Source organism: Punica granatum, chromosome 1 (genome assembly GCF_007655135.1).
Source record: "Punica granatum isolate Tunisia-2019 chromosome 1, ASM765513v2, whole genome shotgun sequence".
Lineage (NCBI taxonomy): Eukaryota > Viridiplantae > Streptophyta > Magnoliopsida > Myrtales > Lythraceae > Punica > Punica granatum.
In genome coordinates, this window is record NC_045127.1 from 6,887,938 (window position 1) to 6,912,112 (window position 24,175).

At 39.8% G+C, this 24,175-nt stretch overlaps 5 protein-coding genes across 8 annotated transcripts; 2 read left to right on the plus strand and 3 right to left on the minus strand.

Moving 5' to 3' along the window:
* Window positions 1–2,186: 2,186 nt before the first annotated feature.
* Window positions 2,187–4,947, minus strand: LOC116189288 (prostaglandin E synthase 2-like). The gene is made up of 6 exons (XM_031518890.1): window positions 4,529–4,947; window positions 4,206–4,340; window positions 3,998–4,073; window positions 3,742–3,836; window positions 3,171–3,338; window positions 2,187–3,074 (listed from the first exon to the last, which is right to left on the minus strand). Exons 1-6 carry the CDS (start codon window positions 4,854–4,856, stop codon window positions 2,911–2,913), a joined length of 966 nt encoding a protein of 321 aa, XP_031374750.1. The 5' UTR covers window positions 4,857–4,947; the 3' UTR covers window positions 2,187–2,910.
* Window positions 4,948–6,684: 1,737 nt separating this feature from the next.
* Window positions 6,685–8,963, plus strand: LOC116189298. Its single transcript, XM_031518902.1, has 3 exons — window positions 6,685–6,956; window positions 7,948–8,269; window positions 8,360–8,963. Exons 1-3 carry the CDS (start codon window positions 6,873–6,875, stop codon window positions 8,887–8,889), a joined length of 936 nt encoding a protein of 311 aa, XP_031374762.1. The 5' UTR covers window positions 6,685–6,872; the 3' UTR covers window positions 8,890–8,963.
* A 67-nt stretch (window positions 8,964–9,030) lies between these two features.
* Window positions 9,031–14,620, minus strand: LOC116189269 (ABC transporter B family member 13-like). Of its 3 annotated transcripts, none has more exons than XM_031518870.1 (10): window positions 14,279–14,620; window positions 13,781–13,835; window positions 13,508–13,691; window positions 13,162–13,362; window positions 12,735–12,994; window positions 12,288–12,604; window positions 11,978–12,201; window positions 11,077–11,863; window positions 10,634–10,875; window positions 9,031–10,496 (listed from the first exon to the last, which is right to left on the minus strand). In XM_031518870.1, the coding sequence occupies exons 1-10, from the start codon at window positions 14,508–14,510 to the stop codon at window positions 9,279–9,281; spliced, it is 3,720 nt and encodes a 1,239-aa protein (XP_031374730.1). In that variant the 5' UTR covers window positions 14,511–14,620; the 3' UTR covers window positions 9,031–9,278. The 3 variants fall into 3 exon arrangements, with proteins under 3 accessions (XP_031374730.1, XP_031374724.1, XP_031374738.1); XM_031518864.1 differs by having other exon boundaries at window positions 13,508–13,683; window positions 14,232–14,620; XM_031518878.1 differs by lacking the exon at window positions 14,279–14,620 and adding an exon at window positions 14,232–14,251.
* Window positions 14,621–18,247: 3,627 nt separating this feature from the next.
* On the plus strand, window positions 18,248–21,551 carry LOC116188252 (DNA-directed RNA polymerase I subunit RPA12). 2 transcript variants are annotated; one of them, XM_031517494.1, is made up of 6 exons: window positions 18,248–18,343; window positions 18,867–18,991; window positions 20,424–20,464; window positions 20,972–21,031; window positions 21,179–21,235; window positions 21,318–21,551. In XM_031517494.1, exons 2-6 carry the CDS (start codon window positions 18,874–18,876, stop codon window positions 21,390–21,392), a joined length of 351 nt encoding a protein of 116 aa, XP_031373354.1. In that variant the 5' UTR covers window positions 18,248–18,343; window positions 18,867–18,873; the 3' UTR covers window positions 21,393–21,551. The 2 variants fall into 2 exon arrangements, with proteins under 2 accessions (XP_031373354.1, XP_031373344.1); XM_031517484.1 differs by lacking the exon at window positions 18,248–18,343 and having other exon boundaries at window positions 18,752–18,991.
* A 99-nt stretch (window positions 21,552–21,650) lies between these two features.
* On the minus strand, window positions 21,651–23,103 carry LOC116188244 (increased rDNA silencing protein 4). The gene has a single exon (XM_031517471.1). It carries the CDS (start codon window positions 22,683–22,685, stop codon window positions 22,041–22,043), a length of 645 nt encoding a protein of 214 aa, XP_031373331.1. The 5' UTR covers window positions 22,686–23,103; the 3' UTR covers window positions 21,651–22,040.
* Between the last annotated feature and the right edge of the window lie 1,072 nt (window positions 23,104–24,175).

Here is a 24,175-nt window from a genome sequence, read left to right on the forward strand (position 1 = left end):
AGGAAAAAATGTAAGTATGGATAATATAGAACTTGTATGTACCCATACTATCCTAAATTCTAAAAGAATATATCACAATAGATCCAATCATTTGTCCGGAATGGTAGAATGAGGTACGTCGTACGCAAGAAAATCACTCGCTTGATCGAATATGCTACCAATCAATTTTACAACAAAATTTATGGAAATTAATTTGTTGTAAAACTTATAGAAAAATGAACATGTATATTAATATTATTTAGTTCATCGTTAAGTAAACGTATATATATTAATATATTATTTTATAATATTATTATTTACTTCAGCGTTAAGCAACGAATTTATTATTGTATTACTTTATAATTTTATTATTTACTTCATAGTTAATAATTTATTTGTCCAATATGACGGAATAGCAATATCAACACACTTATTGTTTTCATTCAGTCGAATATAATATATTATAAATAAAATGAATTTATAAAAAATATAATGAAAAATAAATGAAAACGAATTACAATCGTGAAAATACGGAATTCGAATCGCGCTATTTCTACTGTACTCTAAAAACAAACGAGTTTATATATATGATATATAATTTATTCTTTTACTCCAATAAAACCCAAAAACATATTTTTTTATAGCTTCTTTAATTTGAAAAATAAACAAATAAAAATAAAAACTTCAAACATAAGGCAAAAGTTAAAAAAGGAAGTGGCAGTTGAGCCATCACCAATGACCACTTTCTATCAATGTTTTGAAACCCAACCGGTCGTGAAACCAAAGCCTCCACTGAATCGTGGGTCAATCGGTTTAACCTGTTCAATCACTAGTTCGACTATTTGATTCTCTTTTCAATAATTGGTAAGGAATTCAAGAATTATAGAGACAAATATTAAAAAATATGGAAATAATTTAACCTTGATCAAGAGTCATGACAATATTTTCTGTACTTCATTTCTTTTTAAGAAGTCTCATTTTAAACGTTTATGTGACAAACAAACAATAAAGTAGAGACCATATATCGAGATTCTAATTTAAGTACGAGTTCAGTTTGCAAGATATACCTAAATTTTGAAAGGAAAGATGTATATACATACATATATATATATATATATATTCTAATTTATACGTTTCTTCTTATTTTTCTATCGATAAATTGTCGAAAAATAAGGACCCGTTTGATTTCAGAGTTTGATTTTAGAATTATGATTTTGATTTTAACTCTACCCACTACACAACAAAAATATACGTTTCCCAAGTCAAATTTATAATACAATCTCATTTGTCTTTTTCCACAATCAAAATCAAAATCAAAATCAAAATTACTTTAACTCTGAAATCAAACGCACTCTAAATCTTTTCCAAAGATAATCGATCCAACCATAATGGATGGGCCAATTGGGCCGACAGGACAACTGGACTTATTAGTTTTGACCAGGGTTTTCATCTCACTGGATTTTTGTCAAACTCAACCCGGACAAAACTACGGGTTGCAAGTTAATTGGTTCAACTGGTCAGGCTGGGTGTAAAAACATTGCTTTCTATTGGGAAGTAGTGGCCGAATGCCAGCTACTAGGTTCGATGATATATTCGAATAAAATATCATATCCGCATATAAACACACTACTTTCAGAACCAATAATCACATCAAATGATTATGGAAGTGACAACCACCACTCGAGGTGCCTTTCTTCTCTCTCTTCATCCGACTTATTTTTCTTTTACCTTATTTGATTTTTCAATTTTTTTAATCCTAAAACTAATTAACATATTTTCAAAATAAGAAAAAAAAACCTACCCGAACATGTTATGTTGTTGCGGCCTTATCCGGTAAAATATTTATTACATAATAAGAAAAAAAATTAAAAATTGCAACTCGAATCTACAATTTATTTAATTTCACAAACAAATTTTAACTTTAATTTTAACTCTACTCCACTTATCTTCAATTCAACACAACAATCATTACTTTCTCTCAACTATTCATTACTTTGTCTCAATTATTCATTTTTTTTTCAAAATTCAACAACACAACCATTACTTTCTCTCAACTATTTATTACTTTTTCACACTTTTTCTCATAATTCAACAACACAATCATTACAACCCAATTAAAATCAAAATTCAACTCTACTTAACTCTAAACTCTAACACAGCATTAAATTCCTTGAAAAACAATAATTGGCCAAAGAAGTCAAATGGGATTAAGCACAAAAGAATTATGTCATTCTCATGTTGAGTGAGATTAGTGCATTTCTCCCACTTTATTATTACAATATTTTCTTCTTTTTCCCTTTTTGTGTTTATCTATAATATCAGAACATAAATTTGAGCTTTATGCTATTCCAAGTACCAATATAGACAACTCTCACGCAATATATCCCCGAGCTTCAGAGAAGTTCCAATCTCCTAGAACGAGCCAAGAAGATAACCTAACTCTCATGCAATATATCCCCCAGCTTCAGAGAAGTTCCAAGCTCTGAGACTGAGCCAAGAAGATCACCAAGCTAGTTTAGGGGAGGTTCTTTAACCACTGAACCAAGCCAGGGTCCAAGCTCAACTTGACTAGAAGTCTAGATCCAAATTCAGGACCCATAAGATCAGCATGAGGAACCCAGGCATAAAAAGCCGAAGTTCAATGACCAACAGCTCTCTCTGTAACATTTCAAGGATATCCTCCTCATCATAAGAGACTTACCAATCAAAGTGTCTTCGCAAGGTTATTCCCGCATTCTCATTGTAAGTACAAGCATGTCTAAGCCATCACCAAGCAAATCGCTTCAACACTAGCTCTATGGGAGCCCTCTGATAGGAATGAGGCATTGAAAGGTCTCCAAATTCATGGCTATATTATGGACACACCTAATGGATATGATAAAACGGAGGCTTCAGCCTTTGTTTCTCTTTTTGACTAACGGTAACAAGAAACTATTCCGCGACTGCTCTAGCTGAATCACCAACTGCTCTCTCCATCCGACCGTACCATTCCCCAATGCGAGTGTTCTCTACCATATCCTTGCCCGACTTGAGGTTACGAATTGGCCTCAGGACCCCAAAGACAGCGAGATCAGCCAAATTAGGCTTCACACCACCTGCCCATGATATTCAAAGAAAGATTCACTAAACAGTTTCAAAATGCGTACATCGTAGTTGACTTAACTATGGACAAGATAACACCAAGTACTTACCACAATATGGCCGGTTCTTCAGAGCATTGACCCAGGTTTCTGCAGCTTCATATAATGATCCACGCTCATCAATAATGTTGTGTCTCTTCTTCAGTTTCTTGGACACCATGTACATAGCTAGCGCACCAGTATATTTTGCTATTAACCTCTCCGTGAAACTGAAATTGCCTGGCAAATACATAATAAGTAGTCTTTCTCAGATCAAAAGGATCAAAAGAAACTCTAGCATGTCACTTACTCCATGAAATTCACATATATTATTTCCAGGTATATACAAATCCAGGATATTATTGTCACAGGCATCTCATCAAAATGGACAATTTTCGGAAATAATATTTTGCCATCAATAAGTCAATTGCTTAATGAAGTAGAAAGTAACCATGACAAAGGAAGAAACAACAATGATAGACTCTGCCGAACCTTAAATTAATTCCTACCGTTTGTAGTATAACACATCAGAGAGAGACAGATCTTGGATTGTTAATATTTTGAATAAGAAGATCCTCCGGGGGAATAAGAAAAGAAGGTAAAGTCAGTTACAGAAACGAGCACTGTCACTATTTGCTCTTACCATGGTTGGTGATATAGTCAAATGACTCGAGCGCCTCTGAAGGTGTTCTATATATGTTTGGTGATAGAACATGAACCAAATGATTATCTACCCACCTGCAAATTTAGCTCATACTTCACATAAACAGCCCACACGTGACAGCATAAATCAAAGGGAAAGCTTGAGAATGCTATGGACTTGTAAAGAGTCCGAGTTCATTGAGAACCACGCAATTACATTTTACATGCGAGGAAAATGAAAGAGAAGGCGACCTTACCCACGCCACTTGTTTTCCTCCTCATCTTCCGCGAAGTTATCGGGATGCATTTTCTGAAACAGCTCATCAATGATAGCTGCAGATCACAAGACCTTACACTTCAAAACCACATAAGAGAACTAGCACCAGGACCGACTTTTCACTAGTCGGTAACATTATCAAGTAGACCCAGCTCGGAGAATAAAGATTACAGGGGACGCAAACAAACCTGAAGAATCAACCATCTGCTTCCCATCAACCTTCAGTATCGGCACCTTCTTGTAATCAGACCATTTAATCTCCTTCTTACTAATGGGATTCACTTCCACAACTTTGTAGGGGATCTTGTAGTAATCGAGAAATGCTGAGGAAAAGGAATATGAACAACAAATTACCAAAATTGGTTTGATCGACATCTATCGGTTTAAATTATTAAAATTGCAGCGACACTTGGAACTGATATTAGGCTCCTTGCAAGGCAGACATTGGAATTGGAACAGACACTGTCCGCTTCAACACATTAAAAGCATAGCAGAAAGACAGAGACTTCACCCTTCACTTTGTTGCAGAAAGGGCACGCTTCGTACTGATAGAGAACGACATCGCTGGGATAATACTTCTCAGCTTGTGGAGGCTCCCTCCGGCGGACCTCCTGCGTCGCAGACGAAGCTGCGGCCGCAAAAAACCGAGTTCCGGCGACTGCTTGCGGGGTAGGAGGAGCTAGTAGCTCGAGCGGACCACGGAGCTTCTGACAGAACCGGAGCGGCTCAGAGGTATACTCTGTGCTGCAAACGGCAGCTCTGAGAAGGCCGCGGTGAGCGGCGGAGGAGTCGAATCCGGCAGCTCGGCCGACGGCGGCGAGGCCTTTGATCAGTCTCATCGGGAATGACTTCTGGAATCGTCGAAATGGAAGCGTTAAGAGTTCAGACCGCTTCCGTGAGGTTCACTTCTCTCTCCCTCTCTCTTTTTTTCTTTTTTCTTTTTTCAGTGGTGCGAGCGAGTAGGGTTGGGACCTGATTTTGCCACGTGGCTCTTTCTGAATACGGGCCCTTGAAAAACACGCGGCCCTGTGGGCCTGTTGGCTTAGCAAAGCCCGGATATCTTTCAAAACCCAATTATACCGCCGCCGTTGCTCAGTATTACCCATAAACTTCGTGACTGGATTATCTTAATTATCTATATTTCTTCTTACCCATAAAAAAATCTATATTTCTTCTTATAATAAAAAATTAAGTGCCAAATCAGACGCCCTTAGATTCAGCCAAAAAAGGAAAACTGTTATGGTTTTTTATACATAATATTATTCATATTTTATATTTTACTATTTGTAACAAAATATATGTTGGTATTTTCTGTATAATTAAAACCTAATGAATAATTTTAGGTAAAATAATTATGATTCATTATATATGCCTCCTTTTATGTTGAAAATAAAAAGAAAGAAAAAACTGTCAATATCAAAATAATTATTTGGGATAATAAAAATATATATTTAATCTAAGAAAATGAAAATTATTGTGCATTCAAATTAGAATACAATGTCTCTATGCATGTGATTTAGGAGCAATTTCGCATTAACGTGAATTCTTCGGTCATAAGCTAAATATCTTAGAGTAAATTTTGACTACACCCCTTATAGTTTGTAAAATAATCAACGACATCCCCTTCTTTCAAAATTAACCACGCACCATTCCTCATTTCGCAGATTTTTTCAACACAACGATATTTTCTTAAGATAAATTGCAATTTAATCTTGCAAATCTATCCTTTCTTTTTTTATGAATAGTTTAATACAAATCTCTCTTTTTCAATCTTTTAATTTAACGCACCTACACATCCCTTGGGGTGTAATATTCACATTCATTATTTGGCACCACTAGAAGAATAGGAACTCCCTAGTTTTCTCATCAAAACCTCTCCACAGTAACTTGGTTGAGTTCACCGTCAAGTTGCTGTGGAATTCTATGCTACTCAAGCAAGGCCACCCCCGAGCCAAATTCGATCATCCGAGTCTACTAGGAGGTACCTTCTGATGGTTTCTACAAACTCAATTCCTATGGATGTTCGAAAGGCAATCCAGAATAGCTGGAGCCAGGAGACTCATTCGGGATTCCTTGGGCATATGGGTTATGGGCTTTTGTATGAATCTCGGGTGTGCAATGAGTCCTATAGCCGAGCTCAAAGCTCTAAGACAAGGGTTGATAACAGCTAAGGAGTATGGCATCAACAACTTGGTTGTAGCGCTTGATACTAAATTGGTCCTAAGTCGGATATGGGGGAACTCCATCAACATGGTGCTAATAAATTTGATTGATGATTGCAGGGGCTGCATCAACAATTTGATACCATCGTACCCAAGCATATCTACAAGAAAACTAATAAATGTACTGACCATCTCGCCAATCTTGGAGCCGAGCTACCTGATTTCCCTGTTACCTTCCCTCTTTCCCCTCCTTCCATTAGCCATATTTTATTTGGTGACTTTATGGGACTTTCTATCTCACGTTCTGGAAGCGCTGTGCATATAGATGATTAATTTTAATGTTTCATTTTATTTACCCAAAAAAATCTTTTAATTAAATTTAAATTTAGATGCAAACGCGCCCAAATTGCCACCTGTAATTTTTAAAGGGCAAATACGGAAACTCATAAAAGTTTCCGCGTTAAGTCGGTGTGACTTTCTCTATATATACCCCCACACCCCCAGTGTTCAAAGGCGCCGTTAGGTTCTACTTCTTTACTTTGTTTTTGAGAGGAGCTAGGGTTAGGGTTCTCTCTCTCTCTCTCTCTCTCCGATTTCCGATTGGGTTGCCGTCGATTTGCGGCTGAGATCCAACTGCGATTTCCCGGCCTGCTCTGTTGATTATATAGGACCTTCGATTTTCCGGACAAATAGATGTCTCGGTGCTTCCCCTATACGCCTCCAGGGTACGTTAAGAGCGGAGCCCGCGGTGGTGAAGGATCGATCGGATCGATTAAGGTTGGTTTGAGAAACCGTGAAATCTTTTGTGCAAACTGCACGGGGTTGTTTGACGAAGTTGAATTCAATCATGGCCATAGGGCATGAAACTCCTGTTGTGTGTTTGTATGCTGGCCGTGAGATTTGTACATATGGTGATTTCGGAGCGATCTGACCCTTTAGGGGTCTGACTCGTTATTAAGCGTTCGCACTGAGAGGTGCTCTGTTCATTAGGGCTCTGCTTCTGCAAACGATGGGTTGAATATTGCTTTGGCTCGTATTGAGATTTAAGCATGTTTATCACCTGAGCATAGACGAATCTGAGATATTTAGTAGAAGGAACTGATGATGAGATCTGTTCTTCTTTCGTAGAAGTTGGGATCTGTTTTCCTTTCGTAGAAGTCGGACTTTGGCATATTTTTTGGCGCCATTAATAATCCTTGTTGGGTTTGTGAGAGCTGAATAGCGTGCTGTCTATGAGGGCGTATCGCTCGCCTACAATGTTTTTCTCGGGATACCCTGTTAACCTATTGACTGCTCATGATGGCGGAGTTCAGTGTGTGTTTTCTGCTCCGTTCGTGTTTTGATAATTCGATTTGTTTATTTGCTGCGTTTCCTAAACTGTTGATGAGCACTCGATTTCTATTGCTCTCCCACTTTTAACTTGATTTCTACTTGGCTTTCAAAATTCTCTTTCCCGGGATTAAAAATATTTCATTGGTGAAGACTATGACTGTGTGACCTCGGACTTTGGCGCTGTAACATGCAAAAGCCGAAATTAACTCTGCAGTTTTAATGTCAAAGATTTTGTCCTGGTTTTTCTTTGACGATTTTATATTTTCTGCAAGTTAGATGGGCTGTTTCTTTGGTTTTCCGATGAGACAGCTATATGTACTTGTGCATTGTATTATTGGGGGTGGGTTAACAGCTTAATAGCGCACATGCATCATGGTTGGTTCATGGTTTGTGGACACGACTGTTCTGAACCTGTTCTTCTGGTGCTGCGTTAAAGCTCCAGAAGGAAAAAACCAAGACTGATTCAGAAAGGAGAAAGGAAAAGAAACAGCTAAAGAAGGAGCAAAAGGAACTCCTGAGGAAACAAACGGATGTACATCATGGCAAATCCAAGAAACTCAGCGACAAGAAATCCTTACATGACGAGAACATGTATCCTTCAGCTTGCATCGCGAATCTTAGCGATGACTCATCTAGAAGTGGGCTGTCAGAAGAGCATGACCAACCCGTGCCTGAGAACCACTTCTACCTCTCCGATGGGACTGACAGCAGCAAGAAACGAAAGTTGGATGCCCCAAGTCTTACCACAGTACAGAGTGGTGAGTAAAATGATTACATGTGATGTCTATTGATAAGTTTGATCGTGGTAATTTCTTGCAGTTGTCTGACTTCTTCTTTCTTCTGAGCAGGAAACAAGATTCGAATTCGCTTCAACTTAAAACGACACAATAATCCCGAAGCACCTCTTGGGCAAGAACCTTCGTGCTCGACTTCTACCTCTGCACAGGTTGATCCTCTTGTGCATCGTCAGTGCAAGACTATCATTACCCATGTTGAGGCTGATGCTCTAGTTCATCCTCCATGTAAGACTATCAATACCCACGTCCAGGAGAAGTCTGCCCCCACTGCCAACCTAAAGTTGACAATAGGAAGAAGGGATGTTCCTACCGAACACAAGAAAGAGGAGTCATCTATTGAGTCCCTGTACAAAGCTCTCCTCGGGGACTGGTCTGCACCTCCTATTTCTACAGAGCGGGAAGACCCGGATGATCAGGAATGGCTCTTCGGGACGAAGCGGCAAGAGAAATCTCCCAAGAGATTGAAGTCAGAAACTCTTGCTGATGCATCATGTCCGATCAAGAATGGCGATTTGTGGCCTAGAGCTCATTACCTGCCTGATGTAGAGATTTTTGCCTTACCGTATACTGTCCCATTTTGATTTTTTTGTTTTTCTCAAACAATTCACTGCGGCTCTGTACATATGAAATGAGAAACAATTTTTTGACATATAAAGTTCTTGAATTGAATCGTCTATAGTCATGTTCGATTGCTGTTCTCTTGGCTGAGCGAGAACATATAATGAGATTGAAAACATAAGTATAATATTTGATATCTGTCCAAAGGACAGTTTATATAGTAAAATCAATGAAACAGAATCCATCTTTATTGCATGGTGAATGTAAACTATGTAATCTTTGGTGGCCTGTTGTATGCGTATGATGCAGAGCTCTTTGTCTGGGAAGTCACCCTGGATTATTATCCCTTTGTGGCTGAATGTCGTGTTAGGCTTCAAATAATCACCGGTTGAAAACCTGAGCTGAGTCGAGTCTATGTTTCTGAGCTCTTCTCCTGCTGTAAACTGACGAGGTTTCTGTATACGCCGTTGCGTTTTACAATGAGATAATCATGGCTTCCAAGTTCAACCACTCTTCCGCTCTGCAGCACTGCAATACTATTCGCATCTCGAATAGTTGATAATCTATGGGCCACTAGAATTGTTGTTCGACCATCCATTAACTTATCGAGAGCCTCCTGAACGACCTTCTCAGAAGTAGCATCCAGAGCACTCGTCGCCTCATCCAAGAGGAGAATTCTTGGGTCTTTTAAGATTGCTCTTGCTATTGCTATTCTCTGTTTCTGCCCACCAGACAGCTGGACCCCGCGATTGCCAACATGGGTTTTGTAGCCGTCTGGCATTCTACTGATAAAATCATGAGCATTTGCTGCTTTAGCTGCTGCGATGATCTCGATCTCGGAAGCGTATTCATTCCCATACTTGATGTTCTCATATATTGTTGTGGCGAAGAGTGCTGGTTCCTGCTGAACCAGACCAATCCTCATCCTCAGCAATCTCAAATTGTAGTTTTTGATGCTACAATCATCGATTAGGACAGTCCCGGAGTTGGGGTCGTAGAATCTCATCACAAGGGCAATCACAGTACTTTTCCCTGTCCCGCTTGGCCCTACCACCGCAAGACTCTTCCCCGCCACAATTTTCAAGTTCAATCCATCAAAAATGGTCACATCGGGCCTCGCAGGATACCTGAAGCTCACGTTTCTAAACTCGATGTGTCCTTTTATATCACTCACCATCCTTGACATTTGGCTGCTGGGATCTATTGCAGTTTTCCTCTTGAGGATCCGAAAAACTGAACCTAGAGCCTGGGTTCCCTTAACAATATCAGGTGCAAGGGCCAGAGTTTCAGCGATGGCAAGCGCAGTAATCACGAGAACCATAAATGACTTGATGATGTTGCTGAAGTCCGAGACCTTGTGCTTGATTAGGACGGAAGCGTACCAAAGTCCAAGCGCATAGGAACAGAAAGCAAAGAACTGCGAGAGACCGTAACCAAATCCCGATATGTGCCCTCTTATAAGAGCTTGCTTATTAGGCCTTTCCAGTTCAGAAGCAAAGTTAGCTGTGATCCGGTCCTCAGCACCGAAGGCAGCAACAGTACGGATGTTAGCGATGGCTTCCCGGGCCACGGAAATGGCTCGACCATAGGCACTTGTGTAGTCTCCTCCAAATCCTTTGAGAAAGAGTTGCTGCAGATCAAAAGACAGAAGATAAGAGCAAGACTCACTAACGTCCAATTAGAAAATCCATCACTGATTTCTGAAAAAGACCGTCACAGATTACTTATCAGCTGTTTCTCCAGCAAGTTTGATTTTCGGGGACTTACTTCGGCTATTGAAGCCCCCACGAGGAGAGGAAATGAAGCGATCACAACAGCAGCTACTCGCCAACTCAACTTGAAGGCAATGAAAAAGGCTGTGGCAGTGAGGGCTATGTTCTGCATAATAGTTGACAGGCGGTCTGCTAGCGCGCTCCTAACCAACGTTGCATCGGCAGCTAAGATTGAAGTTAACGATCCGGTACTATTCTCGTCCAAATCAAACCATGCGATTTCATTGGAGAGGATTGCTGCAATTCAAAGCACGGAGCACGATCTTGATAAAAGTAATTTGACGGAGATGCACTATTTGACACTAAAAAAAGAGTTACTTTGCTTTGAAGAAAGGTTTTTCACTTTTCATTCTTATCGGTTTCTCATACACAATTTCTTGCAACTGAAAAAATGGCTCCAGTTTTCCAGAAATTCTTTTTGGGCTTTAACTGAAGTACCTGTGAACATCAAGCAGCGAACCCGAGTTGTAAGGCGCTCGCCCATCCACGTGTAGAAAAAGTGCTGCAACAGGTATGTCGGGATTGTGATGGCGGCCACCCCAACAAATATGAAAGCAATCCGATCAACCTCGCTCTTGATCTTACGGTTGTCGTGTGAGTAAAACACAGACAGGATGTGAGTGATCCCCAGTGCAAATAATGGAGCTTGTATCCCTGCCAAAATTGCCCCCACCGACCCGAGCAATGCAAACGGCCATTCTGGTGCATTCAATTTCAGCAGCTCCCATATTGATGGTGGGTCATTTTTCCCATCAGTGGAGCCGGTTCCCGCCTTCATACTGGTAGGATTTATTTCACGGAAATGGTTTTGGAAGTTGTTGGAAGCTTCTTTGAAGCTCGAGTTCATTGAAGTTCTGCCCATGGAGCTGGAACGATCGAAATCTTTATCCTCGTGTTCTGTCTTTACCTGCAGACTTACGAGTGTAGCATACTCTCCCCCATTTGATAGCAGCTCTGAGTGGTTCCCACTCTCAACAACCTGACCGTTCTTTAAAACAATGATGGTGTCCACGTCCCGAACTGTGGTGAGCCGATGAGCAACGATGATGGTGGTTCTATTTGTCATGACTTTGTCAAGCGCCTGCTGAACAAGAAGTTCTGATTCTGCATCAAGAGCACTTGTGGCTTCATCCAATAGCAGTATCTTCGGGTTCCTGATAACTGCTCTTGCAATGGCAATTCTCTGCTTCTGGCCTCCTGAGAGCTGAGCTCCTCCCTCTCCCACCTGCTCATCACGATCATGAAAACTCGAAGTATCAGGTCGCAATATGCATGCGAAGGTACAATACTCAGCTCAGGAATAAACATGGTTTTATTGCACATATGAGATGAAACGGACCTGAGTTTGATACCCTTGGGGGAGTTTTTCTATATATGAATGCGCATTTGATACTTTTGCTGCTTCTATGATTTGGTCCATGTTGGCATCAGGTTTCCCGAACAGAATGTTGCCGGCTATAGTCGTGGCAAAAAGTGCCGGTTCTTGACTTACCAATCCCATCTGCTCTCTCAACCACTTCAACTGAAGTTTCTTAAGATCGTGCCCGTCAAGCAATATTTCACCTGTGCCGTATCAAACCGAAGGATTTACTAATCAGTGGTCTTTTAAGGAAAAAATTATTTAGTAGACAAGATAGTTTATTGGACACCTGAAGTTGGATCATAGAAACGTTGCACCATTGAAATTATTGTGCTCTTTCCCGAGCCGCTTGGCCCCACGACTGCAATGATCTTCCCGGAACTAATTGAGAAGCTTAGGTTCTCAAAGATTGTCTCTGGCCGGGAAGGATAAGAAAAGGAAACCTCTCGGAATTCTATCTGTCCCAATACTTCAGGCAGAACCATCCCAGTATAGGACCTCTTCGAGGCGCTTTTCTTATTTGACTCGATCATGCTAAAAATGTTTGCAGCAGCTGCCTGACCTTTTGCGATGGCAGCAAGGTTTGGAGCCGCTTGGCCTAGAGCACTGCAGATAATACAACAAATGATCAATAAAACCGAAAATTTTTCGAGGAAAATTAATTGAGAATGGTTCGCAGTTCTGAAACTGGAAGAGAATTTTCAGTTTCTCATATCGAGATTCGGGCAAGACTTACAATCCACTGAAAATGACATTTATGATCGTTGTGAATGCCTTCCCTCCATTGGTCACATGATGCCTCACAAGGAGGCCGGCATACCAGAGGAGCAATGCCCAGGCACAGAACAAGAGAACGTAGGTGAGGCCGACCCCCACTCCTTTGGCAATCCCACTCTTTTTCCCGAGCTTGAGTGCGATGTTGAGCGACTTTGAGTATGCCTCAACTGCTTTGTCCTCTCCTACGAACGAGTAAACTGTTCGAACTTGCGAGATTATCTGAATAAAACAGCATGATACGTCAAAACCGTAACATATCAGCAGGTTCCCCCAAACCTTTTAGTAAGGTTCAACTGCGGAGTGATACTTCAAACATTGCGTGGATACAGAAACTATAAGTATTCATGTTGTTATTTCGAAGGAATAAGAGAATTAGTAGTAATCACCTCTTCTGCAACCTTCCCAGCTTCAGCGTAAGCCTTCTCACCTTTTTCGGATAAGGTGGACATGACTATTGTGTAAGCTCCTCCTGCAATTGCGATCAAGGGGACAACAGCCAAAGTCAGAAGGGTGAGCTGCCACACAGACAAGAACCCAACAGCGAAGCCGACAATGAACTGCGCTAGATATCGGAGAGCATGCCCTGTCTGCAAGAAGCAGAAGGATTCGTCACATCATTTGGCTAAAGAACGAATTGTAAAAATAAGCACACTGAATTACTCTATTAGGTTTGAAATGTGCAGACAGAACATATGTTGTATACCGAGCATGAATTTTAACAGCTGATGTTACCTTATCACCGATAGCATCCTGCACAAGAATTGCATCACTTGAGATATGGTAAAGTATGTTTTTGTCCTTCGCTTCAGTGTCGAAAAAGTCGATATCTTTATCCAAAACGGCCTCAAGATACCTGAGTCGTAAACGGGCGGTTTGCCTCTCCCCAGTTTGCATCCAGAATGCAACACCTATAAAGCTTATAATGAACAGAAATAGTAAAACTCAACTTGGAGTTAGAAATCTATGCAAGAAAAATGAAAAAGCTTTTCGGTTATTCTAACTTACCGATCCACGCAGTAGCAAAGATTACGAGCCCGAGATATACCAGGTACAACGCTTGCTGCAAATTGGGAAAAAAAATTTAAGGCACAGAAAAACCATTCAGTCACATGAAAATGATCCGGCAAGGGCCGATTGCCTCAGTCAGCAGCGTAGGTAAGTCAGACATGCCATGCCAGTACATAGTCCTTGGATTACTATGATTGGTGGAATGTAAATGACAGTGGAGGCTGAGCGAATTGGTTTCTCGAGTTGCATTGTCAGAACTGGTGGCACAATTTGAAACACAGATGACATGAAATGCAAATATACTGCATCTATGAGAAATTATTATCTGTATAACCACTAAACTAGACTATGCAGCTATACATATCTGAACTTTTAGCCCGACAGTCCATCAATTCCGATCAAATTATGTTGAACTCTCTCCGCGTAATTCAACCGACTCAAGAACTACCTGCGAAACCCGAGAAGAGATTCTATGAGGATCCGAGGAAAGCTGACCCAGGGAGTCGATCATTCGGCCGAACAGGATAAAGAATGCCGGGAGGGCTGCGCCGTGGATGCACGCCCCCATGCTCCCAAGGAACATCAGCAGGTAGTCAGTCTTATCCGCCGCGGCAAAGAGGCCAAAGAACGAGACACTCCCGACACCACTTTCACCCGTCTCGGACGGCCTGTCGCGGCTCTTCTTCTCGGCTGCCACTTCCGGGGATGCGAGCTCCATTTCCGCCATTGTCGATTGCAAGGAGAGTGAGTGTGAGTTGTGTAGATGCAGGGCGGTAAAGAAGAGAGAGTGGTTGATGAGGAGTCAATTTCCCGCCAATTAATGTCGAAGGAGACTTTAGTTGGACAATCACCTACTCATGCTCTTTCCTTCAGCCGTTACTAACTGGAAGTGGAAACACAATGTCTCACACGATGTCCAAAAATAACATATTAGATATGGTTGGATAGCGCAACTATTCAACTTTTGGCAGGGCTGAGTTGTTTCTCGTTTTCGAGCCTTCCCGACCCTGCCAAACCCGAAACGATCAATGCAACTACCAGATATTAGCAAATATATTCCCGACCCAGATTCGAGCCGATAAACCTAAACATACTGGATGTAAAGTTGGGCCATCACGCACTCTGACAACCTATGAGTTGACATAGGACCAAGCTCGAACTTGTTTCGTAACGAGCCCTCTCAAGACAGCCCTAGATTATAGACCGTCCTATGGATAACTATTTGACAACAGATGGAATCATAGTATCTAAGCACCAAATCGAGACGAAAGGGATACGTTATTGCAGGAAGAATATAGACCGTCCTATCAGTTAATATTGGACAACAGATGGAATCACAGTGGGTGTGTTTGTTTTCTAAAAAATGTTCAACTCAATTCAACTCAACTCAATTCCACTTATTTTCAATTCAATATCGCAATCATTACTTTTTTTATTTTTAAAATTTTTTTAACCATTCAATTCAATTTTTAATATTAAATTCTCTCAACTATTTATTATTTTTTCACAATTCAACAACACAATCATTACTTAATCATTACTTTCTCTCAATTATTTATTACTTTTTCACATTTTTTTCTCATAATTCAACAATACAATCATTACAAACCAATTAAAATCAAAACTCAACTCAACTCAACTCAACTTTAAATCTAAACGCACTCTAAGCACCCAATCAAGACGGAAAGGACACATTACTGCAAGAAGAATATAGACCGTCCTACGGATTAATATTGGACAGCAGATGGAATAGTAGTATCTAAGCACTGACCGAAACAAAACGTCATGCAACAAAAATTAAATATAATAAATCGGACAATTTGATTGGCCCACGTCATAAGGGTACATACACCTCTGGCTTCGTTTGGAAGCGGTGCTGCTCATAAAAAAGTTATCGTTGAAAAATAAGTGTTGATTTTAAAATATACAAAAGTGTTTGAGAAATAATAAATTTAAAATGCTAAAATTAAAATGAATATTTAAAATAGAGAATAATCAGAAGTAATTTTTATGAACACTTATTAAAATCATATTTCTAACGGTTAAAATTAATCAAACTATGGTGTTAAAATAGTTTACCAAATAATATTTCCGTTTAAAAATCACCAAAACAAAAAACAAAAAACAAAAAACAAAAGAAACACTTATACATCCGTCATCTCATTGTCAAACATGGGGGCTCTGTATCAATCCCCGAATAAGAATTATTTTAGCCTCAAAATTAGGTTACATTCATAAAGGCCGTGGGCCACACTTGGGCTTGATTAAGATGTATAGCGGTTTGAGCCATACGGATACGCTTACGATAAGAGCGCCACAAGTTAAAGTCTTCCCAATCACATGAGACGAAATTGGGACCGTACGAGAATGGTCCCACACTGCTCCATCCCCATGCAAATTCAGCAACATGGGCTTCCAGCTTCCTCATCATCTTCTTCTTACATTACTCGATTAATTGACGATCTGTTTCTTCCAAATACAACTCATTCTCTCACGGGTCTCGTTATCCTAAATGCGATATACTTTGAACAGCACGGGATCTGCAGTGATCAACAGTTGTAATTGATCCGATCGAGAAACATCTTTCTCAGACCTATACTCGGTACTCTTTTTCTATTTTGTTATGTTAAGAATTATATACAAAGGGAACAGCAGAATGGACCTCATGGTAATATATTAAGCTGCTGTATTGGTTTGGCATGTTGGTGCCAGCATGATGGCTCGTGCGATCTCTCATTATGCTTGATTTCTATTCCAGTTGTTAGTAGTGCATCGTTCGATCGGTGCCTATTGATATTTGATCCATCACGAAAATGTAATGAAAGAACGGATCCTCTTTCTTTCTAGTTTAGCAAGTGGCCACGGGACAACTGCTGTTCTCATGTTATTGCAAAGGCCTATCAGTCTAGCGATAATGCAGATGGGAATATTAATACTGGAAGTCTAGCCTGCAGGGAGAATCCATCGAATATCGAACACCAAACTTCTTCGTTTCAAACTGAGGACAAATGCCATTGTATTGATCTCATTTTCTCGTCATGAAACTGCCGCTGTCTGCAAATGAAACCGATTTTGCATATTGGTCCTAATGTAGCCGGTCAAAAATATTCATTTTAACGAGGGTAATTTATACGTAAAATCATGAACTTTTCAAATTATTTCGGATTTATCACAATTATTTTTTTAAAGGTAGAAGTATGAACTGTGATTTTTAGGTTTATATCTGTCATATCATATTGGTACTTTAATAAATTTTCAATGGATTTGCTTATGCTGCTACATCAGCAAATACGTGAAAAATATAAATTAATGAAAAGATAAAAAAAAAAAAAACAGAGAAAAAAGAAAGCCCAAACCCTCAATATTGTCAAGGATAGGCAATCGCCCAGGACCTCATCGGGTGGTGTCCGCCGGCGAGGCCACCACCCTCGACGAATCAGGATCCCCAAACATGACAATCTTGTACACTTGGGTAATTTAAACCTATTTTACCGATCATCCATGTAAATTACCAGCTATCAAATGCCTCCTTAAAGTTATATTATTTAATTACACTTTTCTGTCATTCCATCGACATATCTTACCGAATGAGCTAGAGCTGTCATATAATAATAATAAAGAAAAAAAATAAAGTACGTAATAATGAGAATTCAATGGGAGGCCACTAATTAACTGCAAAAGGGTGTGTTGTGTTCTTAGTAGCTGGAGATTGACCTTTAAACATGAGGCTATACTTTTCCCGGACTTGGCTATTCCCCAGTTTGTCGAGAGAACCGCATTTAGTACAGATTAAGACTGAATATCTAACCTTAGTTCTCCAGCAATTTCCCAGTTTGTCGAGAACCGGGTTAGGTACAAATTGTGACCTAAAACCCCGCTTGGTAGGTGAGAATGAAATTAAAAGAATAAATTTTTAGATACTGAAAACTAAAGGAAAATTTTATGATGCATATAGAACTTAAGAAAAATGATGGAATTAACATTTTATTAGTTTTTTGAAGGAATGATAATGATTATACCATCAAGTTGAGCTTATAAAAAAAAAAAAAGGAATGGGATGAATTTCATATGGTGAAGTGTGATTATACGGAAAGAAAAATAATATGATTTTTAGGTTAAATGAGAGATTATAAATGAGTGTATTTAATTAAATTAATTTATTTTTTCAGGATATGATTCTATTCGCTATGTTTTTAGATATTGAAAATTAAAAAGAACAATTTATGATGCATATAAAACTTAACAGAAAAGAAGAAAATTTGTGTTGTGGACAACTATCAAAAGGTTGTGCTTTGTGCAAGTAATAAATTATTTATATATATATATTCACCCCAAAAAAAATTCTGAAATTCATGCTCGAGAAGAGTTGGGCCCACGAATGAGGCCCAACCCTTTTAAGGCCCATTAACAGCTAAAAATTCTCCGAAGCCCAGCCCAACAATTCCAGGGTTTATAGAGGTTTCAGAAATTAAAGCTTATACTGTCTTCTCGGTGTTCCTCAAGAACAGCTCGCTGCTCCTCTTAGTCTCAGTCTCATATCCTTCGCTAATCCTCTTCCAGGTGCTCTTCAGATTTTCGTTTATCTTCTTACATGCTGTAATCAATCCACTCCTCGCCTGCACTGCCTTCTTTTTCGAAGCTTAATGGACCGTTTTCGTGTTTTTTGAATATTGGTGTCCCACTTTTCTGGACCGAGTATGCTCGTGTCAATGAAATTCCGGCGGTAGCGACTCGTGTTTCATGTAAAAAGAACAGCTTTTTTCATCACTCGACTGAATTCGTTGTTCTGTGAGAGTAACTGTTGATTCGACATGGTTTGAACAATTTGCCTCAATCGACAATCAGTATAAATATCGATTTTTTGGTTTCAGTATAGGATGTCGTTTTAGCTGGTTCATGAATTGGATTTTATCTGCCAGCTAGTTGGTGACACTTCGCGTCGTTTTCATTTTACTGAAAGGAAAATGTGTGTGGCACTAGAAAACCAGTGATAAGCTGTTCTGATGGGATCCTCCAACTGGGGTGTGGATACATTGGTTGATGTCAATCATGTCGTTACTGATAAGCAGACCGTTCATTGCAGACAAATCATGGCGTACTCCCGGGATCGTGATTTCTTGTTTTGCAGCTTGTGTGGTACTATGTTGACTCTAAGTTCAGTCAAATATGCAACCTGCCCTTTGTGTAACTATAAAAGGAGCACAAAAGGTAAGGCCCAAAGAAAATTTTTGGGACAACATGTACACTCTCCTATGTGTGAGATAATGTTGATTTTTCTATTGTTATTTTTCCTTGTCCGTGGATGATGCTTATTAGTTTATGCTGATGAGTCTGCTAGTTTATCTCTTCCATGCAGATTTTTCAAATGGTTTTTTATCTGCTTGTTTGTTGCCCTTTGTGTTCCAGCGCCGCATTAGAAGTTGATGTCATTTACATATGCTTAATGGTTTACTAATTCTTTGAATCACAAGAGTGATGAACAGTTCTCTCTGCTCTTTGGGATTTTTGGAAAGCTTTTAAGTTTTAGCATCAATAAATGGCCGCTCTTGAGTTGCCCTTTTCGTTCTATTTCCCTTCATCTTGGTTTTCTAATTTCACTGGGCTACTTTAGAACATAATGAATATGCATTAGATGGTCAGCAAGGAGAACCCAGTGGATAATTTTGGACTCCTTATGTCAATGGTTAATAAATATGATGCTAGCAATCCTACTGGAGTTTAAGTTAGTGCAAGGTTATTGTTTATTGATGGCTTCCGTGATCCTTCCATGGCATGTGAAGATTTACCATATTATCACATCCTTTTGAGTAGGAACAGAGGTGTAAGCAGTGTGCGCTGTCCACAATAAGTTAGTGAAGAAAGAACCAAGAAGGTGCAGAGAGTTCATGCACAAAATGAAACGGAAAACATAAAATCCACACCTATAAGAAGCTAGGTAATCTATCACATCTATCTAACAGCAGAGCTATATCGCATCTGTACCCTCCATTGTGCCATAAAGTACAAACATTCACTTCTGTATGTTCAGAGCTTCTTGGCATTCAACTCCCGGTGATAACTCTTTGGTTTCTTTTTCTCCTTGTATTCCAAATGATGGGGAGAAGAATCCAGTTGATTAATTTCTGCTTCACTTTTCCACTTTGGATACCAAGCAGGCTCTTTAGCACCTGATTGATGGTACCTGCCATTATCTAGTTCAAACCGATCAACACATAGACAGCGCTCCTAGAGCCGGTGGGTCCATGAATAGTGAATTTGATTAATTGTTCTGTAAAGGAAGCACCCGTCCTCGTACAAGTACTTTTTGCAGATGATTAATACACACTGTGGTTTCCCACATGATTGTTGGAACTATAAGAAATCCTTTCGCTGAACTTATGTATTCTCTCATTGGCATTTATACCTTTTCCCTAGTTTCATGAGTATTCTTGAGAGCTGTGCTTGGACCTGCTTCTACTTTACTGATCATCTAAGATGTATGATGATTGAATATTATCTTGCATTTGGTCAATGATAGTAGTTTATTTTACCTTTTCAGTGGCTCCAGAAGAAAAGATAATAATTTGTTGTTATATTGCTTCAATTAGCTCTTACTTTCCTTGTTGCCAGCATTACATTGACTCCATTTTTTTTTCCCCAGAAATCGCTGGTAGAGAAATTAAATATTGGGTAACTGCACAGGTATGTCCGGAATATTTAAATTGCAGATAACCAGTAATAGCATTTGCCTGAGTGAATAAATCCTTTCTTTTTATATGTAACATAATATTTTTGCGTCATTGACATATTATTAGATATTTGCACGGTCATGTGATGAGTGCTTGAACAATTGATAAAAATTGCCTTCCCTTTAACATTCTTGCTCCTGATAAGTCTCTTAGCATGGTTTATGCTTTCTGTTCAAGAGATAGGATACAGATCGATTATCGGTTCAGTTTTCATTGTAAACTGGTTTCCATAACATTACAAAGTCAACTGATAGGTGTAAATCCTAAATGATGAGTTAAACGCTCTTTTTACGTTATTTCTCATTCTAATCTTTGATATTTGACATAGCTACGGCCTGAAAACGCATAAAAGATGGGAAATGGAATTTCTGAACAAGGAGACAGTCTAGCAACTTCTCTCTTATTGTTCAAGACACTCATGTTGTTTATGTCATTCACCTAATTGCCACTTCTGATGCAGGATATTAGACGAGAGCTAGGCATATCGACCTTTGGTGAGGGAACCCTGCAATTGGCAACGGTAAGTAACCCCCTTACCTTCTGCCATGCTTTTTTTTTTTTTTTGGTTACAAGGGAGTTCCTTGTGCCATGCTTTGCTTTTGCTTTTCTCAAAAATGTGGCAGTTATCTTGAGTCATACAATTCTGACTCATTTTTTTTGTGGGCAGATAACGAGGAAATGTGAGAAGTGCGGCAATAACGAGTTTGAATATACTCGAAAACAGGCAAGTAGCTTAACGATCATTCGACTTTATCAACTCATTGTTTCGTGTCTTTTATTCATTCTCGATCTACCTCGTTTTGCAGATGAGATCAGCAGATGAAGGGCAGACGACCTTCTATACATGCACTAAATGCAGAGATACGATTACAGAAAATTGATCGAATCTGTACCCTAGTATTGTGTGATCATGAGATTTCAGCAAATATACGATAGCATCATTTTTGTAGCGAGGGTCGTATCATTTATAAGGAGATTTAACACTTGTCTTTTATCTTATGATAGTTAATGGAGAAAAAAGAAATTTTTGATTGATCTTATCCCACCTGAATCGATGTTCTGATTTTTATACATCAATCCTATATGGTTATGGGGTAAAAAAGGAATAAATAAATAAGAATTTGGTCGGCTATCCAAAATTAAACAAATACATAAACATTATCGGATAAAAAGAAATTGATACAACATTGGAGATACTTAACAAGTATATGAACATTGAAATCCAGTGGATCCTACAATTAAAAAGACATAAGATCCACAGGATTTAACTGTTCTTGCCATAAACGATGTAAGAAACCAAATCTAAACAACAACCCTGCCAGTTATCTGCTTATTCTACGCATGATTTTTTTTTTTTTTCATTTTTTGTGAACCCCAGTTGAAAAAAATATGAGAGGTGATCACAACAGTCCCCATGCATAATAAGGGGGCCCCAAAAAAAAAGGCACCCACTATCATAGTTTCCACGACCAATACCACCAATACCACAGTCGGATGATTGCATGCACACATCCGGAACTTGAAACCCATCAACGGAGGCGCAAGATCTGGCGCAGGCTGTCGGTGGCGCCCGAGTCGACCCCGGCCTCGGCGTTGCACCTGAGCTTCGGCCTGAGTGAAAACCTCGGCAGTGGGAGGCTGCTCGGGGGCGGCGCCAGCTCAAAAACCGACCCCGAAAACCTGCCCGGCTCTGGCAGCTGGAGCGGGGCAGAGGGATTCGGAACCATGGAGACGGAAATGTTCTTCGGGAGCTCGTATGGTTCGGGTCCCAGAGGCCTCGCGGCTGGCATAAGCTCAGATCCTCGGCTAATAATAACAGCGGATCCCTGACGTCTGATCAGCGGCTTGCTCGGGTTGAGGGAGTGGTGGCGGGCCAGCCTCTGGGGCTTCGGTTTGGCAGAACCCGGAGGAGGGTAAGACGAAACATGGGCTTTCGGGGTAACGGGGAGAGGAAGCAGAGGGGGTTGCTTCTGAGGGTTAAGGAGACCTCCATGGAAGCTGTTTGCAAGACTGACGAAGCTCTCAGACGGCCCCGGGACGGAGGCGAGATTGACAGAGCGGTGAGCTCGGTTTCTCGGGGACCTGACGGTCCTGACCTGCTTGCTGGTGTAGGGAGAGACGGAGAGAGACTGGCGCTGGTGCTCTGCCGAGTCTGGAGCGACGACTGCCTCCATTTTCTTGACCCGAGAGACCGACAGACAGACAGACAGCAAGAGAGAGGGATTTGATCGGTTATCGGAGGAGGAGAAATTATAGATATAGGATCAGAGGATTAAATTAAACGAAGGGAAACGTTATAATTACAAAAAAGACTTGCAGATCTTCAGCAAGAAAACGTAGATCATAAGGAAATGGAAAAGGAACTGTCGAGTCAATGGATTCAGACAACAAGAAGATATGATCAAATCCGAAGGACGAGGAGGAGGAGGAGGAGGAGGAAGAAGGGAGAGTTTAGATGTCGGGGTCCGTTCCGAGGACGGGACCTTCGACTGGACAGGAAGCCCCCTTGGGTGATGTAGGGTTATAATCGGAGCTTCCTAAACTCAGAAGCTTTGGTCAGTGGAGCTTTCAATGGAACTCTGTGTCAGCTAAGCAGTGGCCCTCCTTTTATAGAACCCAAAAATATCGTTCTCCCAACGGCTACATTGTCTTCTATTTTTTGTTATTTCCTCTTTTTTTCTTTTGTAATAATAATAATAATCCTCCTATTGGCTTGTTCATGTCGTTACAAAATGGAGATAAAATAAATAAAAGAAGGTCTTTTTTTTCTTTTCGTGGTGCATTCTAGTATTTAAAAGCTAAGTATGACTTAACTAATCTAATTTGAGCCAATTAGCCCACTAAGAGTAAATATATTTAAATACTTGAACTCTAGACCTTTATTAAGAGGAACAAGCGCCACCACGTGAACCAATGCACATTGGTAAAAGAAGTAGGTCAATTTTGAGAAAGAGAGTGTAGTGCAATTGCAGGGTATAGCGCATTCTAGTATTTAAAAGCTAAGTGTGACTTAACTAACCTAATTTGAGCCAGTTAGCCCACTAAGAGTAAATATATTTAAATACTTGAATCCTAGACCCTTATTAAGAGGAACAAGCGCCACCACGCGAACCAATGCACACTGGTAAAAGAAGTATATCAATTTTGAAAAAGAGAGTGTAGTGCAGTTGCAAAGTATAGCGCAATGGCATGTGATATGATAAAAGGAGGTTTCAGGTCTATTTATTATAATAAGCTATCGTGCCTTCTTTGTAAATGAAAAAAAGAAGTCATTTTATTGCTTTATTATACATGCAACTAAAATCATATTTTATTTTTGTTGTAAAAAGATTAGCGTAAATATTATTCTATTACGACACACGATTTCTTATGCAGGAGAAGGTCTTTCGTTGATTCTAGGTACCAATAAAATTGCAACATAGATAGAGAGGTATAAATCATATAATGAAACAATCGAGTTCTTCATTCCCATGTCATCATGAAGGGGGGGGCGGGGGAATATTAATGCCCTGTTTGAATTCCCAAACACTTAGGGGCTGTTTGGATTCAGAGTTAAAGTTACTTTGATTTTGATTGTGGAAAAGGATAAATGAGATGTGATTATAAATTTGACTTGAGAAACGTGTGTTTTTGTTGTGTAATGTGTTGAGTTAAAGTTAAAGTT